The 27,742-nt window shown below is 41.2% G+C and overlaps 1 protein-coding gene across 5 annotated transcripts in view; it reads right to left on the bottom strand.

The window, feature by feature from the left end:
* Positions 1-4,448: 4,448 nt before the first annotated feature.
* The window catches only part of ARHGAP29 (Rho GTPase activating protein 29), a 67,970-nt gene continuing 44,676 nt past the window's right edge, over positions 4,449-27,742 (bottom strand). For all 5 annotated transcript variants that reach the window (XM_084757384.1, XM_084757382.1, XM_084757381.1 and 2 more), the window contains 12 exons: positions 26,896-27,033; positions 19,287-19,447; positions 18,675-18,814; positions 18,322-18,426; positions 17,036-17,134; positions 15,830-15,969; positions 15,020-15,208; positions 14,669-14,806; positions 12,629-12,861; positions 11,105-11,435; positions 10,478-10,586; positions 4,449-6,893 (listed from right to left, as the gene is read on the bottom strand). In XM_084757384.1, the coding sequence (XP_084613510.1) occupies positions 5,968-6,893; positions 10,478-10,586; positions 11,105-11,435; positions 12,629-12,861; positions 14,669-14,806; positions 15,020-15,208; positions 15,830-15,969; positions 17,036-17,134; positions 18,322-18,426; positions 18,675-18,814; positions 19,287-19,447; positions 26,896-27,033 (2,709 nt within the window). In that variant the 3' untranslated portion in view covers positions 4,449-5,967. The remainder of the gene's footprint in view (positions 6,894-10,477; positions 10,587-11,104; positions 11,436-12,628; positions 12,862-14,668; positions 14,807-15,019; positions 15,209-15,829; positions 15,970-17,035; positions 17,135-18,321; positions 18,427-18,674; positions 18,815-19,286; positions 19,448-26,895; positions 27,034-27,742) is intronic.

The raw sequence follows: 27,742 nt of genomic DNA, 5'->3' as shown, positions 1-27,742 counted from the left end.
TTCTATTGCTATGAAGAGACACCATGACCGCAGCAACTCTTATATAGGGAACATTTAATCGGGGCTGGTTTGCAGCTTCAGAGGTTTGGTCTGTGATTGCCATGGTGGGAAGCATGCCAGCACACAGGCAGACGTGGTGCTGGGGAAGGAGGTGAGGATTCTATATCTTGACCTGCAGGGAGCAGGAAGAAACTGTGAACCACACTGGGCATAGCTTGAGCATATGAGACTTCAAAGCCCGCCCCCATAGTGACACACTTCCTCCAACAAGGCCACATCTGCTCCCACAAGGCCACACCTCCTAATAGTGCCACTTCCTATAGGCCAAACATTCAAACACATGAGTCTATGGGGGTCATTTCTATTCAAACCACCACACCAACCATGAAGACAGAGGCAAGCAGATCTGAGCTCAAGGCCAGCCTGGTATAGAGCAAGTGCCCAGTAAAGAAAAGTTTAGGTCCCAGGCATGGTGGTACATGCCTTTAATCTCAAACAAGGAAGGTAAAGTTAGTTTGTATAAGGAAGCACCCATGTTTGAAAATGATGTCTGAGTGGCAGAAAAGATGACGAATCAGAGAAAGATACGCCCAAATCTCATGAGAATAGAGAGGAAAGGGAAGCTTCTTAAAGGACCAACACAGAATGAGGAAAGGGGAGGCAGTTTTACCAGGAGAGTTTTACAGAGAGAACTTGGATGAGAGAACAAGCTAGAAACAGGTGAAGACAGAATGAGGAGCCAGAAGATTAGAAAGGATTGCTGGAGTTAGTTTGAGGCCTAACAGAGCAACTCAGGGGCCAAGAGAGAAGCCAGATTGAACAAGTCAGCTGGGAGAGGAATTTGAGGCAGAACAGCTGAGTTAAATGAACCAGCTCAGAACTTACAAAGAACAAGAAAGGGCGAGCTCATTCAGAAGTAAGTCGCAGAAGCTGAAAACATTCTAGGCCTAGGTTAGATTGTATGGAGGCTAGAAGCTTCCAGGCCTAAATTAGCAAACAGAGGCAGTAATCCTCCAAGACAACAATTGGAACAGGTGAATAAAGTTACTTTTACAATGCTTTTGTTTGAAGGAATGCATTGAAGGAGTTTGGGCCTTTGGGTTAGAAAAGCAATTGAATGGCTTGGCCCCCATAGGCTTGTAGTCATAACATAATGTAAAATGAGTTTAGTCATAACACTTCTAGCAAAATTACAGCGATGAAGTAGCAACTAAATAATTCTATGGGGTGGCAGTGTTAGGAAGGTTGAGAACCACTTCGTGCCTACAATTACTAAGACCTTACTCTACAGTAAGATAGTATGCACCTGATCTTTACAGCTCAAGAGCTACATTCACCTACCAGCCAGCACTGACTTGACAGCAAAAGCCTTCAAGTCTAGCGACACTGTTATGGTTGGGACCCATCATGTCCCCCGAAGGCTGAGTGTCAAAGACTTGCTCTCCTGTGAAGCCTTGCTCAGAGGTGATTGGATCACAGAGGCTCTCATGCACTCATCGATAGCTAAACATATCAGCGAGAGGTGGAAAAGAGAAGAGGAAGCGCCTGGTCATAGTGGGTCACCGTTGAAAGACTGGTCCATTACTCGTTGTTGCTGCCTTGAGGACAGCAGTCTCTTCTGTCACATACTCCCTCCACCGTGACAATGTGTCTCAGCTCAGACCCAACACAATGGAGCCAGCCAAGCGTGAACTGAAACCCCTGAAAGCAATCCTTCCTACCTTTGTCTGTCACAGGAACATAAGGTTCCTATCATTCTCCTTTGTCACACAGGAAGACTTAAAACACCCTGCGACAAGTAGACAGGCAACAAGTAGACAGGAACACACCCAGAAAGCTGAGGCCGATTTTCTTGTGAGGTATTGTTACGGCTCAAGTGCTATGTATGTAAAATGCCAAAGGTGAACCCAAAAAGAAGACTAAGTCTTCCACACTATTTTTTTTCCTCTAATACTGGCAAAGTAATACTGGTTATGAAGACATTTCAAACCACATATGGCTTTCACTTAAAGCTTTCTGCAATCAAGTCAATATTTAGTAATTGCTTTTAATATTATGAACATTTCTTCTTTTCTGTCTAGGCCTAGAATTCAAACTGTGCTGAGGACTGATGTTGGCAGGGGTCAAGGATTCAGTTAGTGTGGTCTGGGAGGATGTGGTAGAGACCAGAGGTTTTGTTTTAGACATAGGGTTTTTCTGTGTAGCTCTGGCTGTCCTGGCACTGTGTAGACCAGGCTGGGCTCAAACTCACAGAGCTCTGCCTGGCTCTGCCTCCTGAGTGCTGGGTTAAAGGTGTGCACCACCATGCTCAGCGAGAGTTTTGATTGGCATGCTTGGGTTCAGCGTGGTCAGGAGCGGTGCGACTCCCACCGAGGAGTTATTTAGCACAGACGAGATGTCGAGGGAGGAGGGATTCAAGTATGAAAGGACAGACTAGATTAAAGGTCCCTAAACAAATTTCATGTAAAGGCACATGAGCTTTTTGAAAATGTCTAATTCTTGATCTGAGATAAGGAAAAGGGCAGGTGACTTTATGTCACTTAACATACACCTCTAAATTAAAGACCCCTACGAGGCATTAAAAAAAAAAAAGCCTTGAAAAGACTCCCACAAATCAATTTTGGGATAAAGGACATTATCATAATCTACTCCGTAAAGAAGGAATCTATGAGTCTTTACTGATGAAAATACATTAAGGAAGCAGTTCTTCCTTACAGAAAAATACCGAAGCCATGAACTCACCATCTGGCAATCGAAATAGTTGTGACTGATTCGGGCAAGAATTGCTGATGGACTCAAAACTAACAGGCTGTTGGCAAATCAGCGGAAAACATTTATAGTTCCTAGGAATATCTTCCCAAAGCACTTAAAAAATGTCATCTTTTATCGCATGTGACCTGTGAGTGCAGGTAGGGGACAGAGGACAACCGGGAGTTGTTTCTCTCTCTTCCACTTTTACTCGGGTCCTAGGGTTCCCAGATCAGACATGCCTTGCAAGAGCCTTGACTTACTGAACCAGGACCCAAAGTACTTTTTAATTTTAATTAAACTTGACAATGGAAAAGCTTCCTGGATATTATCCTAATCAAGTGACCAAAGATAATAAACAGGACCATAGCAAACAGGGATCACTCATTTCCTGGTATACCAAAAAGAATGATATTTTTGACCAAAAAATACATAACCTGACTCTGCCTGTGAGGAAGTATCACACAAACTCACATGGACATTACATAAATTGTTCTGTGCCCCTTAAGGGCCAAGGTCATAAGGTCAAGTACCAAAGTTCCATATTGAAGGAGACCAAAGAAAAAGGACAACTAAATGCACCATGTGGTCTGGGACTGGAATGTTGGCATGGACAGGAACACTGACAGGGGCAATCGATAAAATCTGAATTTGACCTATTGATTAGCTATCACTATCATGACAATGTTAACCTTCTGATTTAATGGGTGTACTATGGTCATGTGCAAGAAGCAGAAGTTCCAATTCATATACATTATACATAGGATATTCTGTATAAGAGACTCTGTATGATCTCTCCGTGAAATCTTTCCTCAGTCTTCCATTTTTATTCTACTGAAGACATGAAACCCTGAACACTCCTATGTCTGACAGTTGCTTATTTACAGGAATTCAACTGGCCTCTGTATACTGACAATGAACATATGAACTTTGCTAGACTGTGGATCCTAACTGAATCATCTACACATCTAATGATATCAGTGCACAAAAATTATTTCCTGTCTTTAGGAAAGGGGGGAAAATCAATTACATGAGCCTAGGAGTATAGAGCAGTCCCCATCTGAAGAGAGTGTACTTCTAAAGGGTGAAATGAAAGCTCTTTTCTAGAAGGACTCCTGGCTTCTGCCCTTTCCCCTTGCTCACATCACTTTCCAGCAGCTGCCTCTATGTTACTGGGTAGCAGGCACTGTGATACTGTGGGCACTCTAGAAATTGCAACTCTTTCTTTTAGGAAGCTTGCTTATTGCTCCCAGGAAAAGAGAGGAGCCATAGGCTGGATAATAGCCAGGAAACCCTACAGGTAGAAAAGGTCTACAACTGGAACTGCCACTCATGAAGTGGGAAATGGACGCATCTTTATGCCACGATATAGCCACTGGCTGGGCTCAGGCTGGAGTTAATGGGCTAGTAAGGAAGTTGTGGCAACGGCGAGTTGTGCACACCTGAGAACACACTTACTGTTCCTGAACCACACATGCAGGAATGACTCAACGGGGATCTTACTTCACAGTAAGAATTTTTAGAGGGGCATTTGTTACTAAGTACTCTGATATTATTTCCTACTGTCACAGAGTTGCTAAGAGCACCAACCATCAGAATCGGACGGCCCTGTTTTAGGATTGATTCTGCAGGTGAACCTGGACGCATGCCCTATGTTTCTAGTGCCATCACTGGCAGAGGAATGACAGCATACTCGCCTATTACAGGTTGCTATGAAGATTTATGTAGAAACTTTGTTAAGTTTGCAGCATACAGAGGGGGCTCAATAATTGTTGGCTGATTTCATTTTAGCTTTCACAGCAATATGGTGTGTAATACGGAACAAAAACAAAGCTTCATCATGAAAAGGCTGGTTACTCAGCTCCCTAGTTCTTACAGCTTGTCATAAATCGTTCTGTGCTGTAGTTAAGGGATGCCTGACCCCTGGAGCTGACGCCTAGGTCGATGGTTAATTCCCCTGAAGACTACAACTGAAGATGTTGTCCGACAAGCCACGAGAACCTGAGATAATTTAGCAAGTGAGTATGTACATATATTTATCAAATATAACAAGGCCATACAAAAGCATAATATAATTCACACATACAAAAGGTATTTGTGTCCCTTTTACATCCTAGTTTAGACAAACAGCGATGCAAGAAAATAACAGGAACGCACAAGTTCTGAAAACCAGGTTGTTGTTTTCTTTCTTTCTTTCTTTCTTTTTTTTTTTTTTTTTAAGAAACAGATCTGGTCATCTATACCTTCTTCCAAATTTCTAAACACGAGGCCTACTGAAGTGTACCCTTGGGATCAACTTAAATAAATCTTCACTCCATCTGAATGAACTATACATTTTCAATGGTTGAAAGTCAGGTAGAAAAAGTATATAAAATGATTCGTAAGTCAAAACATTTCTTATAAAAGGAACAGTTTAAACAAAGCCAGGCAGTAAAAACAAGAAATGTACTGAAATTTAAAAACCTCTGAAAATAGCATCTTTCCTGGACCACTGTATAAAACATGTTCAGAACAGTCGGAAACAAAGTTTATACAGACAAGACTAAGAGATAAAACAAAACTCCCAACCCTACCAAATGTATTAAAAACCATGTAATGCCAAATAAGAGGCAATGGAACTACACAGTTCATATTTAAGTGCATTTTGGGGGGTACAACTTAACTGCCACATGTAAAAACTGGCAATTAAGTATAATTAAATACAGACTGGCAAACCCTTTGGCCATTATGTAAATATTAAAAGGTGAATTTTCAATTGAAAAATAAAAGCTTACATACAACTACAGAAGCACAAATGGTCAAAGATGCCCTATGTGGCCGTGTGGGGAAATCACAGCACACGAACATCTTCCAGGCACCTGTGTCGGAAATACTTCATAAATATGTACTTGGTCTCACTCTGCACAATAAAGCTGGGTTTCCCCAATTGCTCCTACTGCTAAAAACCATCATATATTAGGGATACATTTAAATGGATCATTTTATGGGGAAAATCAACTCTAAAAAACACTAATCCACCCGTTCATTTTTTTTTTTTACAACTCCAAAAATCATTCCAGCGAGGCATAAATGCAGCCTTGTCAGAACACTCTCTTTTCCCACATGATCAACAAACACCACAGTGACAAACAGCTTTGGCAATCCTATACAAAAGGGCCCTGTCCAAACGTCCCTCTCACAAAATGACACCACAAAACAGAGAACTCGATTTTGATAATCCTACACAAACTGGGGGATTTCATCTTCAAGGTCTTCAAACTGCTGCATTCGCTTCAGTCGCGGTCTCTGGCAGGTGGGAGTCCCCTCAGGCAGGCCAGGCTCCTCAGAGCTCTCTTTGGGTTGACCATTTGGCTGCACTGGATGTGCTGACGTGACTCCCGAGTCTGGGTCCGATTTTGTCACATGAATGTGGGGACCGTGTGCCAGGACAGGAGGCACAGGCACGGAGGGCAATGCTGTTGGACCTTGTGTTGGGACAGGAGGCACAGGCACGGAGGGCAATGCTCTTTTCTCCTCAGTCCCCCTGACATTTGAGGTGGGATTAGGTGGTTTGTAAAATGTTGTCCAGTGCTGGGGCTGCAGCGTTCTGGGAGCTCTGACAGCAGCGACAGGACAGGAATCAGAGGACCTCCGCTCTGACGTGGCTGGCTCTGCGTATGGCTTACTGGGCTGGGCGGCACTACTGCAATGGTCCCCACTGTTCCCAGGGTTGGCTGTCAATCCCTTTTCAGAGTGCGCACTGGGTACAATCATCGTAGTCTTGGCAGTAAAACTGTTCCGCTCGTATTGTCTGTTCCAGGATTTCTGCACATTTTGCTGGTCAAAGCCATTCTCTTTGGAACAAGGACTATTTGGGTTTTCTTTCCTATGAAGTCCTTCAAAGGCAGGGTTCTTGCCAAGCTTGTCTGGGTCCATGTTTCCTATATTCCTGCTGCTTCTCTCGGTAGGAGAACTGGCAAGAAGCAGCAGCCGATCTACAGGCAAACTTACAGGTCTCATCTTGGTCCTTGGAGTGTGTCTCTGCACACCGCTTGCTGTCCTGTCAGACTTCAGAAGAAAGAGCTTGGGGCTTTTACAAACACCGTCCATCTTTTGGGATGCTGCTGACTCAAGCTCTTGGTCAAAAAGCAAATGTACTTTGTTGTCTGAAAAAGAAAGTGGCACATGATAAACACTAGAAACTGACACTGGCTAACAAAAATTTTTTTATAAATGTCCCAGCATGGTATTTTCAGTTGTCTATGCAGAAGACACAACTGTTCTTTAGAGATGCAGTTTGAATTGAAAAGTTCATTTAATTTTTGCATAAATTTATCCAAAAAATTGCCATAAGCATTTTATAAATTAGTTAAAACTAGAACGAAATACAAAAACTACTTGTCTAGTAATTTGTTTTAATGTGGGCCCCGTGAACAAGTATTTTCTAGGTCAAAAAAGCCAACAGGCAGACATTGGTGAGTTAACTCAGAAAAATTACAGCATCTCGGACCAACCAAATGCAGGCGTGCCATGAATCCCAAGAACTCAGGCACCTCACTTGCTGCTTCTTAGCTGCATTCTGCCCACAGTGAGAAGGGGCCTGCCACCACCGCTCTGCTACTAAACTGTAACATCCACTAGGTCAAACTGAGGTTGAAGAACCGTGCTTTGAGGAAAACACTGCCATTCCCCCACAGGCTAGTTGCCCCAGGTTTACTTTCTTCTTTTTCCACCAGCCTGGTCCCGTGGCCACACTTTCTCACCCCGAGTCCTCGGCTCCCCACACTGTCTCTTTATTTTCTTCTTGTCTATATTTACCCGAGAAATTACAACTCCTGCAAAGGTGCTGTCCTTGATCCCCGGGTCCTTGGCACTGAGAAACATCGTAGCTTTAAGTCTCTGTGGCCTCACCTTCTCCCCCATCCTGGGCATGGTGTGTATACAGGTGATTTACCAGTATCGCTTGTCAGTCATCTCTCTGACCTCTTAATTTATCTTGGACTGACAACTTTTTTATTTATTAAAAAATGAATTATGTGTGTCTGTGTGCACATGTGCACAAAAGCACAGATGCTCTCAGAGACCAGAGGTGTTGGATCCCAATGAAGCTTGAACGAAAGCTTCAGGCAGAAGTGGCCTGATGTGGTACTGGGAACCCAATTCAGGTCAATTCAGCAAGCACTCTTAGCCAATGAGCTCTCTCTCTCTCTCTCTCCGGCCACCAGATGACCTTTCTCCCCTGGGCTCTAGAGCAATGTTTCTGTAATCTTCTTCTCTGCGTTCTCCACATTCACAGAATGCTCTAGGGACCTGACTCACTGCAGCTGGCTGCTAGAACCAAAGTACATGTATTCCTTCAGCGCTGCAAGGAGAGTTGGCAGCGTAGTGAAGAGCAGTGTGGGCTGTACAGTCAGCTGTTGGTCCTGAGCTGCACTGCAAAGGCTTGCTGTCCCTACATGTCCTCACAGCACATAAGAAGATACGTGTATAACTTGTCATGTGGTCTAAATGCTCCAACAAGAAAAGTGCCTAGAACTATCTGGTATACAATAAATACTAAAAATACTTTCAAATCATGGTGTTTACTAGTATTCCTAGTTGGGAGCCTCATTTAATGGGGTAGTGAAAAACAAAATCAGGTTAGATTTACAAATCAGAGAGAACTGGATTCCAATCCTATGTGAATAATTCACTCATGAGTGAGGCCAGTGTTGTCCGCTTTCCAGCACGGAGTTGCTATGAAGATCGTATCAGAGCTGTGACCTTCATTGCTAATGTACTGGACTGAAAGGCTGACTTCTGGGGTGACCATGGCAGTGTCTCCAGAGATAGTAGGCCATGATGACTCTAACCTAGTATGTGGATTAGTTTTATTAAAACCTGTGTGTATGTGCATGGTATGCCCAAGGAGGTCAGAGGGCAACCCAGGTCACCTGGCTTGTGTGGCGAGTGCTTTTACCTGATGAACTAACTGACTAGTAAATTCTTGACAGACTCACATTATTACAGCATTATTGGGAAGCTGTTACAGTTGGTGGTATCCAGTTGGAGGTCGGAGGTCACCAGTGGCATGTCCTTGAGGACTAGCTCTTACCCTGACCCTTTCTGCACTCCTTCCTTTCTCTGCTCTACTCCACCACGCCTTCCCACCAAGGCAACGGACCCACCCCCTGAAGCCACGAGACAGGACCCACCCCCTGAAGCCACGAGACAGGACCCACCCCCTGAAGCCACGAGACAGGCTCAATCCCCCCTGCCCACAAGCTGATTCATGAATCCGGCGTCCTGGGCACAGCTAATACATGGAATCACACAGGAAAGTCACGTAGGCTCTCTCCTGCACTAGGCCGTGCTCACTACTACTTGATCACACATCTAAGCTGACCTTTCTGCAAAACTGGCTTGCAGAGCAACAGCAAGCACTTTCCCCACACCACAACTGCCGCTGGGCGGCATCGGGGAACCGCTGGCGGCGACGGTCAAGGGAATGAATGATGCACATGAGGCCGTCCACAAGAAAAGCATGGGAAACCTGCTGAAGGCTTTCACTTTAGAACTCTTTTTTAAAAGTGGGAAAAGGCTGGGTGTGGTGCCACACGCACGCCTTTAATTCCAGCACCCAGGAGGCAAAGGCATGCGGGTCTCTGTTGAGTTTGAGGCCAGTTTGGTCTACAAATCAAGAACAGGACAGTCAGAGCTGCCTGCACAAAGAAACTCTGTCTTGAAAAACCAAAAACCAAACCAAACTGAAAAAACAAACAAACAAACAAACAAACAAACAAAACTCCAAAAAACCAAAACCCAGATTTCTGTATGAGTGCTTGCCCTGCATGTACATATGGCACCAGAGTCTGTGCCACTGGGGCTACAGATGGCTGAGCACCACGTAGGTGCTGGGAACCCAGCTGGGTCCTCTACAAGAGCAGCTCTGGAAGTGCTCTAAGCCATCGTTCCAGCTCCACTTTTAGGACTCTGGGTAATGCTTATTAGCAGTTAAATTCAGCAATGCTTTGAGTCACATTACAAAACATGTTATCCAGTAGCACACTGCTCACACTTGTCTACCTCGACTTTAACCGAAAGAGAAGCAAAGTCAAACAAAATAAGGTAAAACAAAATTTTAGAAGGAGCATAAAAACACCTAGGAACTCTAAGGTATCTTTTATAAAAAGATATTATGAAAAATGGTATTTAAATATAAGGCACAGGGCTGGGGAGATGGCTCAGTTGTTAAAGCACTTGGTTCACTGAGAGGAATAGTATTCACATCCCAGAACTCACGTTAATGCTGAGTATGGCTGGCAGCTTGCCCATAATCCCATTCTCAGAAGGTAGAGACAGGAGAAAACCAGAGGAAGCTGGCTACCAGGACTAGCCCTATCAGCAAGCTCTGGGTCTCATAAGGAGATCCTGCCTTAATGAATAGGGCAGAAGATTACCAAAGAAGATTCTAGATATCAACCCTTGGCATCTGTACACATGGAAACTACGGATGCACATACCTGCACATAACACACACAACTGGAAAAAGAGGCAAGGTACACTAAAAGGCAACTTTCCCAGGGGCCGGCATCGATTTGTTAAGCAATAAAACATGGAAGTTTGACCTTTCCTTAACTTCATTTCACTTTGCTTCTGTTTGTTTTTGAAGAGCTGAGGACTGAACCCAGTGCACTCATCTCAGCTTTCAGTAATAGTTTACTCATAAAGCTTTAATTCTGTACCCAGCGTTGTTCCTACAGCTACTCACCAACGACAGAAGCGTCACATTTTCCCAATGCGTTTTGTTTGCGTTCTGATTCTTCAAACGATGTAGCTAATTCGTAAGTTCTGCTCTCACAATCTGCAGTACGGACATCCTGTTAATGGAAAAGAATTTTCACACTTGTATTACACAGCACATTTCAAAAGCAACAGTTCCAAGATCATTAAACTATTGACAAAATGCCATTCAGCTCTAAGACAACTCTATACCACTCAAAACTCTCGCTTAACAGTTAAAAGGTGCTGTCCACCCAAGCCCGACACCTGAGTGCGATCCCCAGAGCCCACATAAAGCAAAAACAAAACAGATGAAGGAAATGGGTATGGCAGCATGCCACATGGGGTCTGTGGCCCCAGAGGTTCTACAGTGAGCTAAGAGGCGGGGACCTGGGAACAGCTCAGAAGCTTGAAACTAGCGACTTTGGATCATACTGCCCAGTAACAGAACCAAGCCAGACCCTGTCTCAACACTGTGGAGATAAAAATAAACTCCTCAAAATTGTTCACTGACTTCTACCCCAGTGCCATGGCACTGTACACGCCTGTCTTGTCGCTTGTGTGTGTGCTTTCACATAAACATATGCACATACATATTAACAAGAAACAAACTTACTTCCTTTGAAGAAAAAAATAGTGGTTTCATAGAATGGTCCGTGTCTCTTTCATCTGGCGATAACAGAGGCTTGGGGAGACACCCCTGATCACCCTGAGGTGCAACAGCACCTGTAGGAGGCACAGCAACATCTTGAGACTGCAGGGACCCGTCGAAGATCTTCTGTGAGTAAGTAATGAGGAACTCCACTAATCGGGCCTGGTTAGAATATTCAGCAAGGGAAGAGATGGTGACGGGAGCGGTCGTGGGCCTTGGTCTGATGAGAGTTGGTCCAAATATCACTCCCAAGTTCTTAGAATTCATCTTATTTTCTTCTGCATGATCTACCACCCTGCAGAGCAGAGCACACAAAGCTTATGAGACTTGCCTACTGACGTTTTCAGCACAGTGTACTATGGGCTGGGAAGAGTAGCCTGGCACACAGGAGGCACCTGAGGGACCATATTGGCTGCCTGAACACACACACGGTACACAGTCTAGAAAACAGTTAAGGGCCAAGTTGTGAGGGAGGTCTAAGAAAAATATATAATCATTTGATTAAAATATTGACTACATGCCAGTTGATTTAATCATAGTTTTCTATTATGATAAAAACCAAGTAAAAGAAACGACACATTTTCCCAGCAGACACAAAAAGGAACCCTTAAAGATTACTTCTGTATATGCTTCCAGACCTTTATAATGGAAACAAAATGCTACGGTCAATTTCTTATAACCTCGGCTATTTCTCAAGCCTCAGCGCCTCCTCCCAGAGGCCCCAGGATTGTAGTGTCCCTCTTACACTCCCACTTCTCCTCACCTTTGCCTTCTACAACTACTCGACAAGGACTTTAGTAAAGGTCTCCCCTCCAGCCCAGTCTCCGTGTTTCTGCCAGGAAGATCTAACAGGCAAATCTGAGCATGAAAAATTCCTGGCTCAAAAATCTTTAGTGGGTACAGAAGCAAGATGGTAAACTCAGCTGTTAGGTATGCAAGATCTTATCAGTTCCCACTGAGCTTCTGGTGTAGCCCAAACACATGACCTTGTTTCCTAGGTGTGAACTGCTCTCACCCATCTGTGTCTGTCATCCTCTGCCTGCGATGCTCTTCTGAGCGCTCTTGGACAAGTAAATCACTACTGAGTTCTTTAAGCCTTACTCGAGCGCTGCATTCTCTGATTTACCCCATCTTCCAGAACCTATTGAACAGAATGATGCTGTACTGTGTGTGTGCGCGGGCGCGCGAGTGCATGAGGGTGCGGTGCATGCACAGGTCTGTGAGGAAGCTCACAGGACAGAAACCCTGTTCCTATCTTCTTTCTCCAACTAGAGTCAGGCTCACAGGAGAAATCTGATGTTGATGTTGGCTGTCCGAACATACATTCACTCCCTTTTCCTCTAACATGTAAGAAAAATGAAATCCATTAAAAAAATACACCAATGTACTTAACATTACGACAGTGTTTTAAAACGGTAAAAGCACTACATTTTACTTAACCAGAAAAACGACTCACCCACTAAAGGAGGCTCTATAAAGAACTCTTACCGCTTCAGATGTACTATGAGGTAATGAAAACTGTTAAGATTTGACGCCGGCAGCTGTCTCAGCAGGTCCTTGCTCTTCAGAAGGATTCGGTTGATTTCTATGTTCCCATGTGGTTGTTTTTTGTCTTCTGGGCTATCCTTTTTTGTTTCTTGTTCTTCATTTACATGTTGTATCTCTTTTGCAAGGTCTATAAATTCCTTATATAATTTGAATAGAACAAATGGTTCTGGGAGCTAAAGAAATAAAATTAATTATGAATACTGTTGTCTTTTTTCCAGCTAATGTTAACCATTATTCACAGCCAATCAATGATCCACCATGTCCTCTTAGATTAACAAGACTTAAAGTAGGTCTATAACTGAGTAGCTTGGGCTAGAGAGACGGCTCAGTGATTAAGAGCACTGGCTGCTCTTCTAGGGGACCCAGGTTCCATTTCCAGCACCCATGTGGCTGGCTCACGGCTGTCTGTTCTTTAGTGCCAGAGGATTTGACTGGCTTCTGGCCTCCCTGGGCACCAGCATGCATGCAGTAAAGACATACATTCAGGCAAAACATCCATTTACATACACACACAAAAAAAACTTTAAATATATATCCTTGCTATAGACATGATAGATTAGGCTAATCTGAAACACTGTCATGAATTAAATAATTAAGACATTAACTGACAGACAATAAAACTCGAAACCAAGAAGTTTTACAAGGGATTTTAAAATGCTAATCTGTCTATATTATACTAATTACTATCCCAATGTTAACACCAATTAAAACTATAATACACAATGTCAAATGAATTGGAAGGAACAGACCACTGAGTTTGCAGAAATTAAAGAGTGATCCTCGGTATAACTAAGTTTGCTGCAGTAGGAAGAGCTATGGCTGAATCAATCTCCTAGAAAGACCACAGGACAGAAAAAGCAGGGAACGAGCAGAGAAAGGGGAGGAGACCAGAGAGCCAACACAGGTCGCCAAGCGCGCAAAGCAAAGTCCTACCTGAAAAGTACAGGCATCTACTATCTATGTTGTCCAATTCCCATCAAGAGAACAGAAACACAATCATTTACAGATGAGTAAGGTCCACCTTATTCAAGGATAGACATGAGTAAAACAGGAAAAAAGACAGAAACAATGATGAAATATCTTCTTCACAGAGAAAAAAATTCCCAAGACAGCAGCTATACAAACAGACCAAACGGTCCAGAATGGAGTGACGGAACTCCAGATATTCCCAGCATGACCCTCTCTGCAACTTCACCCGGGAACAGAATGCCAGATAGGCATGGCCCAAGCAGTCTTTGTACCTGGCTCATAACACTGGGCTAAATTCTTGAACAGCCCCCATAAGCTTCTGCCTGAGGCCCATACATATGTTGTCTTTGAATATGCTAAGTCAACTGCTGATCCAACATGGAGCACAGAAAAGACAATAAAGGGTGGCCTACTTCCTGACCATATTCCTGTTAGCTTTCTAGTACCCACCTATTGTTGTCCCAAATTTGTGCTAAATGGTGTCCCCCCTTCCCCAAACTCACACACTGACTATCTAAAATAGCTATTTTGAAATATCAGGGAAGACAAAATCAAGTTGACCCAAACACTGATCTGTTTGCTGAATACTTATGAACAGTTCAGCACTGGCCTTTCCTTACAAGTTGGGTTCCTAAAACTTAATACACTTTATGTTATTTAGCTTCTCCATGCTTGGGAAAATGTTTATTCCTTTACACAAAAGCGCTTCCATGTAGTGTCAGGGGGCCATAAGTTGGAAAAGGCACATGGAGGTCTTTTGTAATGGAGAGTAATGTTCTATGTTCTCTTACCAAAAGATGAAAATCAGTGTTTTATTGTTATTATTTTATATTTTTAATTGCATGCCTGACTTATTTGCATTTTGATCTATCCATTAATATTTAGAAGACATCAATATGGTCTATGTCAATGAAAATATGTATATACAAAGGCCATGAACTGAAAAAAAAAATCCCACAAATCACATTTTTACTGTTTCAATATGATAAGTTACAAAAATAAAGCCTTTACCTGGCGCAGGTATAACTTCAAGACATCACAGATGTCATGTGAGCTGAATTCTGAAATATCTACTAAGTGCATTCCATTTTCCAGAGCCTGGCATAGTTTTTCAGTTTTTATTTTGTTTCCACAAACACGATAAATTCCCTTGAATGGAGAAACAAATTCTGCCTTAGTTTAAATGGTTACTACAATTCCAAACATATTAGATGTATCTACTGCACTTTTTTTAGTATTACAGAAAAAAAAACTTGGCTAGGGCAAATAACATTTCTCAAATAAGTTGGAATAAAACCAATTATTACAAATGGATAGTACAAATTCTCTTTTCATTACAACAAATGACATACACTTAGGTACCTGGAGACACAAGGCTCTATTTTCAATTTCTGAGGCACATATTTTTAGTACGAAAGGGATGCCATCTGGTTCCTTTTTTGCAACTTGTATAAATTCTGCACCAAATATGTGCATTTTCCCCTGAAGTTTTTGATGACCACAAATAATGACTAAGTTCTCCAAACACTTCCGATGACAAACAAGGAGACACTACAAGAAAAATGACCGTTTAAAACACATTAGTTTGCCTTAAAATTATTTACAACTGAGCAAACTATGGATATATTGGTAACATAGTAAAAACAAGTTTAAGGTGTGTTATGTCTGAAATAGCCCTAACAACAGAAGAAAATACAAACCAATAAAACATACACTGAGGTAAAACTTATTAAAAATATATGTGTAGGGGTGGAAGAGACAGCCTAGCAGTTGAAAGTAGCCCCTGCTCTTCCAGAGGACTGGCATGCAACTGGCATCACCCACAGGATGGCTCACAACCATCTGTAACTCCAGTCCCAGGGGATCTGATGTCCTTCTCTGGCCTCCAAAGGCACTGCACACACTTGGTGCACAGACATACATGCAGGAAAGCCATCACTACACATAAAGTAAAAAGTTATGTATTTGTAAAAGAGTCTAATAAACAAAATCGTAACAAAAAATGAAATGTATTAAGCGAAAAACATGACACCATTTAATGACATATATGAAGATGCCACAATGCAACCTATCATTTTATATTCTAATAAAAAAAAAACACTGATAGATACAGAGTAATCAACTAACTAGATGGCAAGTGAGAGGGCCTATGCAATTCCAAACAGATCTCACCTCTTCACATTCAACGCCTGGGAACATTACGATGCCTTCACAATCCCTACATTTTGTGGGGGATCTCAACTTTCGAAACTTGTGCGTGAGAGCTGCCTTCGACATCAATGTTTTCTTAAATGCTCCAAGGGAGTTGGGTCCTTGTAACAGAAACAATACACAAGAATGGAAAGATGACAAAAATTTTATGTATTCTGAGTAATACTTAGACCTTTCAGTCATATACATATCACAAAAAAACAAAAAACAAAAAACAAAAACACCCTACTGTCTGGGGTTTCTAACATCAAAAACAACTTATAGATATAATCACACACTTTTATCAAATGGTTTAGCTATAACATCACCACCGAACCAGTAAGCTAATTCTAAGATGCCATGACATGAGGGTCTCAGGATAAGCCAATTTATGCTTTTATTAAGAGGTCCCATACAGAGCAGGGAAGTGTGTTTATGGGTGGCATTATATTCCGACGAAAACCCAATTACTACTTCAAAAGAGCTAGTTACATGAAACTAGCATGTTAGCAATATATACATTAAAGAAGTACTTATAAAGTTAGTCTTATAAAATTAGTATTAGCTAGTTCTATTTTTAAATGATAGTGGAAGTCAAATATCCTATTAATTTGGGAAATTCTGCCAACCCTCCCCTGCCAAAACCAGACATCTGAATGTAGCAAAGAAATAAAACCTAACTTATATCAGTTTAATCTGAGTCATTACAATAACTGCCTTCTGTATCTTTCACATCCACATCTTTCCTGTCCTTGAGAAGGACATTTATCTCCTTCTCCCACTTGGCTTCTTGCAGTTTCTTCATTCCTGTAACTTGCTGTTTGGTAGCACTTGGGCTGGCAGCAGCACAGTAAGGGTTTATCACTCAATTTCTTTTTTGTTCATAGCCTCTGCACTATTAAGAATGAACGTTTTCAGAATTTCTTATGCAATGGCCTGCTTTTAACAGAAAGTCGCTGCTTGGGACTTATGACAGAACACCATATATATACCTGCTGTTCAACAGAGTGCCGGTATGTTTTACATCTAGTAGCTGTATTCCTTATTCTGATCAATTATTATCAGTTCATACATATACATAAACATGCAGATATACTTAAGATGCACATAGCAAAGCAACGTTCTAGTGTTATGCACTGCCACTATTTCAGCTGGATTAGTGGGTCCTGACTGAGATGAACTTAGTACCAGCTTCTGAAGGTGATGGCGGCTCTCTTTCATCGAGATCATCAGCAGAAGACATGGTCCCACTGGACGGAGTTCGTGGAAGTTTCCGATGAAAGTCTCCTAAAATGAGATTGTGGGCACCATTACCTGACTAGTCACCAAAGAACAGTACAAACAGGTGTTGATAGTATTCTTGGAGTTACACAGTTTGTATTATTTTTATTAGTTTTTTTTCCTATACTCAAAATCCAGGTAACAAAGGATTCAGAGTTCCAGGACAGCCATGGCTACACAAAGAAACCCTGTCTTGAAAAACAAAACAAAAACCAGGCAGCCTCTTCCTCTTTAATATCTAATGTACGACAGAGCAACTGACATCATAGTAAATGTTGCTGGAAAGGCCGACCACGGCAGTTAACTAAAATACATACACAAGCCCACACACCACAAAACCCAAATAAAGATATTTTCATTACAAATTATTAAGCAGGATAAGCATAGACATAGCTATTCACATCAACATGGATAAAGAAAATAAAAGTGAAGCCTTTGGTCCTGCCGGGCCTCACGGTGCTGCAGGCTATAGTGCCAGCTCCTTGGGAGGCGGGAGGAGGAGGAGCACAAGACTCAAAGCTTGCCTGTGCTGCAGAATGCGCTCAGGCCCAGCCGGCCAACTCCAAGCCCCGCTCAAAACAAACAAAACAACGGCCCAGGGTACAGCTCAGTGGCTGGGTACTTGCCCAACATGCAAGAGGCCCAACTTCCAGTGTCAAATCAAGAGTAAGGAAATGTTCTATTTTTATAGCATTCAGAAGAGGATAAAGTCCATGAAATATATTATAAAAAACATGTAAAATATCTATATAGATTGATTACTCTGGTGGGCTAGGAGGTGAGTGTGTGTGTGTGTGTGTGTGTGTGTGTGTGTGTGTGTGTGTGTGTGGTTTATTTATGCATATAAACGGTGCTTCTCATGTTCTGCTTGCTGAGCTAGATGATAATTCCATATAAAAGTGTCATCATTTTTCTTTAAACTACACATATGTATGTATTATATTCTCTTATGTCTGAGATAGTTTATTCTAAAATATGCTCATTAAAAATATCCCACATTGCCTGCTGGGCGTGGTGGCCCACACCTGTAATCCCCGCACTCGGGAGGCAGAGGCAGGCGAATCTCTTGGTCTGGTCTACACTGCGAGTCCAGGACAGCCAAGGCTTCACAGAAAAACAAAAACAAACAAACAATCCCCAATGGGCTACTATAGTCTCTCATTGGATTTCCAGTAAGACAAACATTTATGTACCTGGACTTATAGATTCCGAATCCAGAGACCTAGACTCGCTGCTCCCTCCAGTACTCTCAGAGTCACTAAACATCCCGAACTTCCACGATCGTACGAAAGAAGGACCTTAAAAAAGAAGAGTGACAAGCTTGCCTACGCGCAGTCTCACAAGGTGAAATACTGACGTTATAGAGCAGGAACTGGTTCTAGTTCCTTTAACAATACTAGTTATGGACTTCTGGAGACAGTCTGGTGGTTAGAACTGTAAGCGATAGAGAACAGGAGACTGTTTCCTGAACTCAAATCCATTTAGTAACCACATCCGAGTGTCCCGCTGTTTCATAAAAAAGCATTTGCTTCAGGATGAAACACACCTGTCATGTCTGCACTGTTGGAGCACCTGTCCTCTTCAAGTTTATTACAACTGTCAGGAAGGCGCGCAACATCCTCTAAAGAGTCAGCAGGTCCATATCCAGAGGTCTGGGGACTATTTGTTATTTTCTTATTTACATTCCTGTGGTGTGAAAAATGAATAAAGTTCAGCACTAATAGTCTATTAAAAATTGTTTAATGAATGCAGGATGAACTTAATATTAATTTCCTACTTATAACAGCTAAAATATGGAAGAGGTATAACAATAAAATATTTAATATTTATGTCATGATTAAACTTTTCTAATCTAACATTAGTGAAAAATGTAGGTTAAGTTTTTGGTATACTCAAAATATGTAGGTCATCAATTTGCTATTTCAAGGACTTTTAAGACTGAAAGAAGTGAGGTCTGTATGAAACTGGAAAGCTCATTCTCAACTACATTGTAGCTATACCTTATATGTGCTAAGAAACCACAAAATAATATGAAAATACTTTTTAAAATTAAAGTTAATATTTCAGTGTAAGAAAAGATACTTCCTTATAAGCTTAGACAGGAACCCAGCAAATGTTTTCTCTTTTGAAATAGTTTCATTGTTGCATGAATTCTTACCCATCAACCTTTTCTTCTAATTCACTTGAGCGTGTAGCCTTCACAAATTCACTGTACTCTTGGCCTGGATCGTAGAGTTTGGCACTATCACAGAGAGACTGTAAACTGTTGGCAAGGGATGCAGCCTGTAGCTGCTGCATATGAAAGAGGTTAACTGTTACCTACAGTCAAAGACAAAGACAAAAGACAGACATATCTCGTAAGATATAAAATGCTATGTAGATGTATGTTTCTGTCAACAAGCACACCAATAACAGGGCCATACATGGCATATCCAACACTGAGTATCACTATTAGCACACTAAGTTGACTGGTGGACTGCACAACTTACGCTGGAAATCAAACAGTAGTTTTACTCTAACAGCTAATGGGCTTTAAACTACAACCCACATCCCTGGCTGGTTAGTAGCTTTAGGGCATGATGTGTTTGAGGACTCCTAGCTCTATATTTTGATGGTTGAATCTCAATCTTCTAAACTCCTAAATGAAAAACAAATGGATCGGGGAACCTTCCAATCATAAGCAGTACTATCTTGACTGTTTTCACTTTTTCTTTTTTTGAAAGTCCTTTTAATTTTAGACGTATATTATAGTTCAGTATACTTTAGCAAATTTATGAGCTACTGATCCTCCTCCATAGATATATGATCCTAAGGGTGGCTCCTAAAATATTTTGTGGTACTGAAAAATGCTATAAACACTATATAAGAATGCCAACGTGAGCCAATGAGATAGCTCAGTGGGTAAAGGCACCTGCCCACACAAGTCTGATGTCCTGAGTTCAAGTCCTGGAACCCTTGGAAAGCTAGAGGAGAGAACCTCACTCCAGGAAGTTGTTCTCTAACCTCCACTCACATGCTACGGCATGCATGTCTCCCATCATACATACACACATATACACACAACCCCTATATATACACCAATAAAAAATTAAAAACCAATATTAACCATGTAGTACCACCATGCATGTGTTTTTGGAACAGTATTTTCAACATGGTAGGTTAGGGAAGGCCAAAGAGCTGACATTTGAAATATGAGAGAAAGAGGTAGGACACAGCCCCAGGGAGAAGGCCCAATTCAAACAAAAGGCGGAGGTGGTGCAAAAGTGAGTGGGCCACAGCTTGTGCTCCACAGGCAGATGCAAGGCCAGTGGCCTAAAGCACACTCAAGGAATCAGAACTTCTGCTTGACACGAGGTCAAGCAAGGTAGCAGTCAACTTGACCGTGGAGTCTGCAGGGTGGAGGTGAAGTGTAACAGGAAGCCAGCTAAAGACTTTAAGCAAAGCACGGCTATTTATTCCTTAAAATACCACTCCGAATTCCATGTGGAGGATGTACTTGAGAATATGGAAAATGCCAAATTTTGGCTAATGTTATTTCAAAAAGACTATCATGTTTTCTCTTCATCGCTCCTGTGTTATCAGATGGTAGGCTAAACCCTAGTCAGCCAGAATCCTTTCCAAGGGCTTCTCTAAGGAAAGTCAGTGAGCAGAGGCAGAATTTGAAGTGTGCACCCAAGAGAACAGTTTGCATCTTATCCCTTCAATTAGCATAGGAAATCCAGCCTTTATTTATTTATTTATTTTTATTTTATTTATTTGTTTTTTTTGGTACAGCATCAGTCCAGTGACTGGCTACTCAATAAGCCAGTCTAATGCTAATGGGAAGTTGAACTTGTTGGATCCAAAGGGTCACTAACATGGGGGAAAGACACTTACCAAGTTACTGAAAATTTCTCTGTACCAGAAATGAGAAAAAGTGCAGTTCATGGAATCATGTGAGAGATCTTGTTCGAATGCAGATTCTGATCTCAAGTCTGGTTGAGAACCCAAAGCTCTACAGCACCGACAGGCTATCAGAGTAACGAAAGGCGACTGGTCCAAAGACCACGCACTGGGAAGACGGACCCTCTAGACTTCTGTTTCTGCACCAGTAAAATGAAGCCAAAATATATTTACATAGCAGGGTCTTCTGAGAACTAGGTAAGGTCAGGTAGACAGACACCCTAATACACAGGCAGACACACATTCCATCTTAGCAATTATCAGCTGTAGTCTGAGGTGAAGGGACTTTGGAAATCTTTGTAGTTACAGACTAGGATAGCATTCAAAATTTGTTGTGGAATGCTGTCCTCTGGGTAGGCAAGCTAATATCAGACATTGATAAATAAATGACTCACAATTTTAAGAGCTCAAACTTTAGAAGTTTCTGAGATGGAGCCTTTTCTCCCACTGAATTCGCTACATAGTCCTGGATTCTTGGTCAGGTGTCACCTAGCTAAAGACTCCCTAGGTAAAAGGCAGACTGTGGAAATGTATGACAAATTTAGGTACGTAACTTGCTTTCCTGTGCCCATCGTGTTTTCCAGCCTAGGCCAATGGCTGTAAGTATAACACTAGGTACGAGACAGACAGCTTCAAGACAAGGCCTCTGTGGGCCAAAGCAGCGAAGGAATAGAAAATGTGGCTCAAAAAGTAGGAAGAAAGCCCTGATTTCTCTGATCCACCCTCTCTGACCCGTTCCTCACAGAACTCCAAATCCTTGGGGCACAATCCTGTAGCAGAAGGGTAATTACAGAACTAACTAGATCTAAAATTCTGAAATGAATTTTCCTTTATGCTCAGAGGAGCTGTGTTCAAAGAATGGTGGTGGACTGTTGAAACTCCTGTAGCTTTTATTTTTCTCTTTATGCGTGAGTTGTGCACCCACCTCCTCCATTTAATGACTGAGACCTGATGTCTCTTAGCTTTCTGGGGAGCAGAGGTGATAGATTGCATGACACTTCAGCTTCCCAGTCAGACCAAGGTGCCAGGCGGAGAGCTAGGAGAGTGAAGCAAACTAGAACAAAGGCTAGCTCCCCACCCCCACCTTGAAACAGTATTAAGACCCAGAGTGCCACAAAACAACACTGAAAATACCTAGGATAGCATTCAAAATTTGTTGTGGAATGCTGTCCTCCGGGTAGGACAGGGCCTTCCTGAGCTCTCAGCAGCTGTGACTCCCTCCCCTCCCTCAGGATATACAGGCAGTTAACAGTTGCTGGGGGCGAGTGGGGGAGGGGCGCATCCCAGGCCCTTCTGGTAAGAGGACAGGGACACACACACACACACACACACACACACACACACACACACACAGTTAACAGCTGCTGGGGGACAGACTTTGCTCTACAGCTGAGCTCTATGGCTGCTCATGCTCCTGTAACCCCATAAAACCGACTGGTTCACCAAACTAGACTCCGTGTAACTGTTTCTTTGGTGGTTACTGGTACTCTATCTGGTGAGCAAACATTTGCAAATTAACAGGACAGTATAATACTTCTCAGCTTATTATGGGTCTAAATGTCAACAAACTCATCCTAAGTGGAAACTTTAATATTCTGATAAAACCATTGTAAAGTTGAAAAAAACCTTAATAAAACTTCTATTAAGTTGGGGATTGCATTTTTATGAGGGAAAACAAAAGAATGAAAAAGGAAACATCACTGTACCCACTTAGATAAAGGAAAGCTACAGCCACCAAATATATACATGTACATATGTATGTATATGTGCGTGTATGTATGTATATATATTCATCAAGTTGAAAGGGATTAATTCCATGCAAGCCATAACTACCAAACTTCACCTAAAAATTAATAAAAAGAAGTGACTATGTAGTGTAAAAAAAAAACCAAAACTCTAAATCTCAACCCCAGATACCACACACGCTGCTACATAAGAAGAAAAGAAGAAATAGCACAAATTTGGCAAACCCTTCCCCCACAAAAGTTAGTATTTTCTCACTTCATTTTATGACAGCAGATTACCCTAACCAAGACAAAAGACAGTAAAAGGGGGAAAGGAGGGAGAGACATGAGGGAGGATAGGGAGAAGAGAGTAAGGAAGGCGGATTATAAGGTAAACTACATGATCACACAGAATAACATAGACACAACTCTCAGGAAACGTAGGAGAAAAAAAAAGGAAATTTCTTAATTATATATGGGGCATCTTCAAAGAGACTAACAGCTATCGTCATATTTAAGCAGTAAAAACAAAATGCTTTTCTTCTAAGACAGACACTAAGACAGGGAAATTTTCTTTTTTCATTTCTATTTAACTAACAGCCCTATAAAAAATTAAAAGATGCCATAAAAAATAAAAAGACCATAGGGGAAAAAGACATAAAATTGCCCTTATTGCAATCAGCTTAATTTCCTACCATGAAAACCTTGAGAAATCTACAAATAAAGCTATTTACCAAGGCTACAAGATACAAGTTCATGCAAAAATTAACTATGATTCTAAATATTGTGAAACAATTGGAATTTGAAATTAAGTGGAATGGACATGTAAGCTATGTGTATATACATTACTTACAGAAGCTCCATAGATAAAACCTTTCAAAGGTTCTTTTTTGTTTTGTTTCGTTTTATTGAGATAGGGTTTCTCTATGTAGCCCTGGCTGTCCTGGAACTTGCTTTGTAGATCAGACTGCCCTTGAACTCACAGAGATCCACCTGCCTCTGCCTCCTGAGTGCTGGCATTAAAGGCTCAGAGATTCTTATATTGAAAGCAAAATTCTGATTTTAAAAAGCAAAGGCCTAAACAGATGAAAAGACATACAAACATGTAGCTAACTCTTCATAATCTGATCTAAGACAATAAATCCATCCCACTGAAAATGTTTACAAAATTCTTTTTATATAGACAGGCTGATTCTATTAATTTTATGGAACATTAAGGAACTTAAAATATAATTATTTTTAAAAATATTTTAAAATTATTATTAATTTATGTGTATGAGTGCTTTGTCTGCATGTATGCCTGGGACCCAGAGAGGCCAGAAGAGGCAATGACTCCTTGGGACTGAAGTTATAGACTGGAGTTGTGAGCTGCCATGTGGGTGCTTGCACCTGAATCCAGGACCTTTGCAAGAGTGGCCAGTGCTCTCTACCTCTGGGACATCTCTCTAGCCCCTCAAATATAACTCTTAAAAAGAATAAAATTGTGCTCACACCTAGTTTCAGTATAAAGCAACAGAATCAAGAGAGAGATTTAAGAAGCAGGTATGTACAAATATGGCCAATGGGTTTTGAAAAAGATGCAAAGGTAATTTAAAGGAAATAGCATAGTGTTTCAACCCACTGAGCTGTATTAATGTTTCTTCCTTTCTTCTTCTATCTTTTATAAAGCTAGCCAGGGAAATTGTACTCGATAAGACAAGAGCTGGGAAAGCACCACATCTTCATACACAAAACCAGTAAGTCCCAAGTTTACAGCCCCAACCAATGCGTCTCCTACATCAAGCTGATTTCCTCTGCCCTGAGTGAACCCAGAATAAGGCTGAAGGGCATCTTCTCATTCCCAGAGCTCACCGCACTGTGCAAAGAAGCCAGCTCTAACTGTTCGTAGTCTCTTCTCGCTTTGCCTTTCTTGAAGAAGCCCCAACTAAAATTCGTTTTGTTGTTGTTGTTGTTATATTTTGTTTGAGGCAGAGTCCCATGTAGCCCAGGTCTAATCAAAAACTTGTCATATTGCCAAGGATGGCCTTGAATTTTGATCCTCATGCCTCTATCTCCAAAATGCTAGGATTATAGGTGTGCACCGCCACATCTAATTTCCAATATAGATTCTTAAACTTAGTGAATCTGGTAACCCCTGCTTTCTGCCTGCCAAAGCTGGCATTTCTTTTGTGGTCTTATGTTATGTTTCCTGTTCTACTGGGAAATGCAATAAATTCTCTGGTACTGCCTTCTTTGTGCTGGTACTTATGAAAATCCTTCAGTATGATTTTAGTATGGTATCTATATGCCATAAAAACCCCAGCTTCCGTCCACACCTTGCACAAAAATGAACTCAACAGGAACCATATATGCAAATGTCAAACTATACAATTTTCAGTACAAAACAGAGGGGGAAGGTCTATGACCTTGGGTTAAGTGAAGCACTTTTAGACATAACATCAAAAGCATGACCCAAACAAGAATAAAATAGACCTAACAAAATCAAAAGCTTTCCCTTACAAGACATTGCTAAAAGTATAGAAGAAAAACTTTGAAATGGGAGAAAATACAAGCAAAGTCAACATAAGATAACAATAACAACAAAATACCCACACAACTTAAAATAGCCGAATTGCCAAAAAACAAACAAAAAAAACAAAACAAAAAAGTAAAAATAGCCAAATTGCAATAAGCTCTTGAAACAATTTTTAATGTTATTTTAAAGATTCTAATTAAAATATAAAACAATCGCTTCCCCCTTTCTTTACTCTGGACGCACAAATGAAAACCACTGTGAGATCTTTACCACACACCTATTAGAGCAGCTAAGCATGCCACAGTATCAAGGGCACAGAGCTAGGTTCTCATGCTGATTAGAGACACTCTGGAGAACTGTCTTATAGTTTCCTATTGAGTTAGTGATGCACCTGACAGTGACATGCACATTCCTATGTGGTCCTCTCAATATGAAAGCTATGTTCAACAAAAATCTGTCTTGGGGCTTTACTCATAATGACCCCGAACTATAAGTCCACCTGATGAATGGATAAACACTGTGATACACTAACACAGGGACCTGCCAGCTGCTAAGGCAGAGAACGGAACTATGGGAACATGCACAACACTGAGGAATCTCAAAGGAATTAGGATGTTAAGAGTCCACTTATGAGACACCCTGGAAAAGTTGGAAAATTTAGAAACAAGAAAGTTAATGTTGTCTTTTTTACAGACAATTAACAAGACGGCAAACATGTCAGTATTGGTAGGAATTAGGTGTGGGTATAGTGATTGACAACAGAGGGGCAACACTGATGAAAATTTCTGGTTCCTAATTGTGGTTGTATGCATATATATATATATATATCCAGGGATATATATATATATCTCCATCGATCCATCCATCCTTGTCATATATTAAATATATATATTTATTATATATAAAATTATATGTATAATATATATATATTTAAAATTGTCAACTACATGCAAAAACGGCTTGTTGAATACAAACTCTTTATAAAATACTTTAAAGACATAAATGAAATGTGGCACAGGATGCTTTGTCCTCACATCAATCATCGGTTCAGTTTTACCATCTTGTTTACTTAAATTTTATAGACTATCTCGCAGCAATGTCAAACATTTCAGGGTTCAAATCCATTTTACCAACCAAGGCAAGAAAGGTAGTGGGCTAGAGGCAAGTACAAATGCTCACGTTTAAGTTTTAGCCAAACAAATCATCAAGTTAGGGAAATAGTGAAGAGAAAGAACAAAAGTAAGTAAAGAAGGCAACACCACCAACAAAACAAGTCATGGAGGTATAAACATGTAACCCAACACCTAGGGGCCAGGACAAAGAACCAGCAGAGGCTGCACAGCAGACCCTGGTTCAGTAAAAAGAAAGAAGAAAGAAAGAGAGGGAGAAAGGGAGGGAAGGGAAAGGGAAAGGAAAGAAAGAGGGAAGAAAGAAAGAGGAAAAAAGGTAACACAAATTACAGACCACTATTGGAAACTGAGAGCCCACATGTTGTGAGTCCCAGGGTTTAAAGCGCTCAGCAATCAAAGTCATCAGATGCCAAGACTTCTCCCCTGTTGCTTTCAATGAATGAAGAAACAACTTACAGCTTTAAGTGTCAGGTCACACTGGAAAACAAGTGTCCGGAGCTGTGTTAAAATTTCCCTCTTGGTATTTTCTAGATCATTCCGTCTTTCTTCAACATTTGTTACACAGACTTTGTAGTGCTCGTTTGCTTCTTCTACCTTCAAGACCATCACAGAAACAACAGTAATCACTAAATGTAGACTCAAACACTTATTATAGTTAAAGCTGTAGCTTAAAAACTGAGAAGTATTTATGCAAATTCTGAAATTTAAAATTTTAAACAATGCTATGAGATACATTTTAAATAAGTAATTTAAAGATAAATAGCATTTTGGTTAGCATTGCTTTTAACTGCTGGGATTAATTTGCAATTACTATATTGTTTGCATAGAAAATAGCCTCCATATTTATTTAAAACAGCATTTTCTACTTATATTTGCCATTTATTTTACAGAATTTGTCAATTATACTTATATATGTTATATTTCATGAATGATACAAAGCCTTGGCTTATTAGGGTTCGGTGGGTGAGTAACACAGAGACTTGCCCAGAAAGTAGACTTTATAATCAAATAAATAAATAATCAATCTAGTCAAAAATAAGAAACCACTACCCTAAGATGCTTCTTTCGCACACTCGTAAGTGTGCCAGCACAGTGGTTCCCAAAGTGTGCACTTCTACCAGCAACATCACCGTCGCCTGGGGGCTTGTTAGAAGTGATGCTTGCCTGGGTCCCACTCTTGACCAACTAAAGAAGAAACTCTGTGGGCAAGGCCCAGCAGCCTGAGTATGCCTTCCTGGTGATCCTGACTCCTGGCAGTTTGAAAGCCAAATCCTTAGCAGAGGATTACTAAGTCAAGTTTCAA

Source organism: Acomys minous, assembly GCF_964271855.1.
Source record: "Acomys minous genome assembly, chromosome: 14".
Lineage (NCBI taxonomy): Eukaryota > Metazoa > Chordata > Mammalia > Rodentia > Muridae > Acomys > Acomys minous.
The sequence above is the reverse complement of the archived record's forward strand: the minus strand, read 5'-3'. Positions and strand labels throughout refer to the sequence as shown.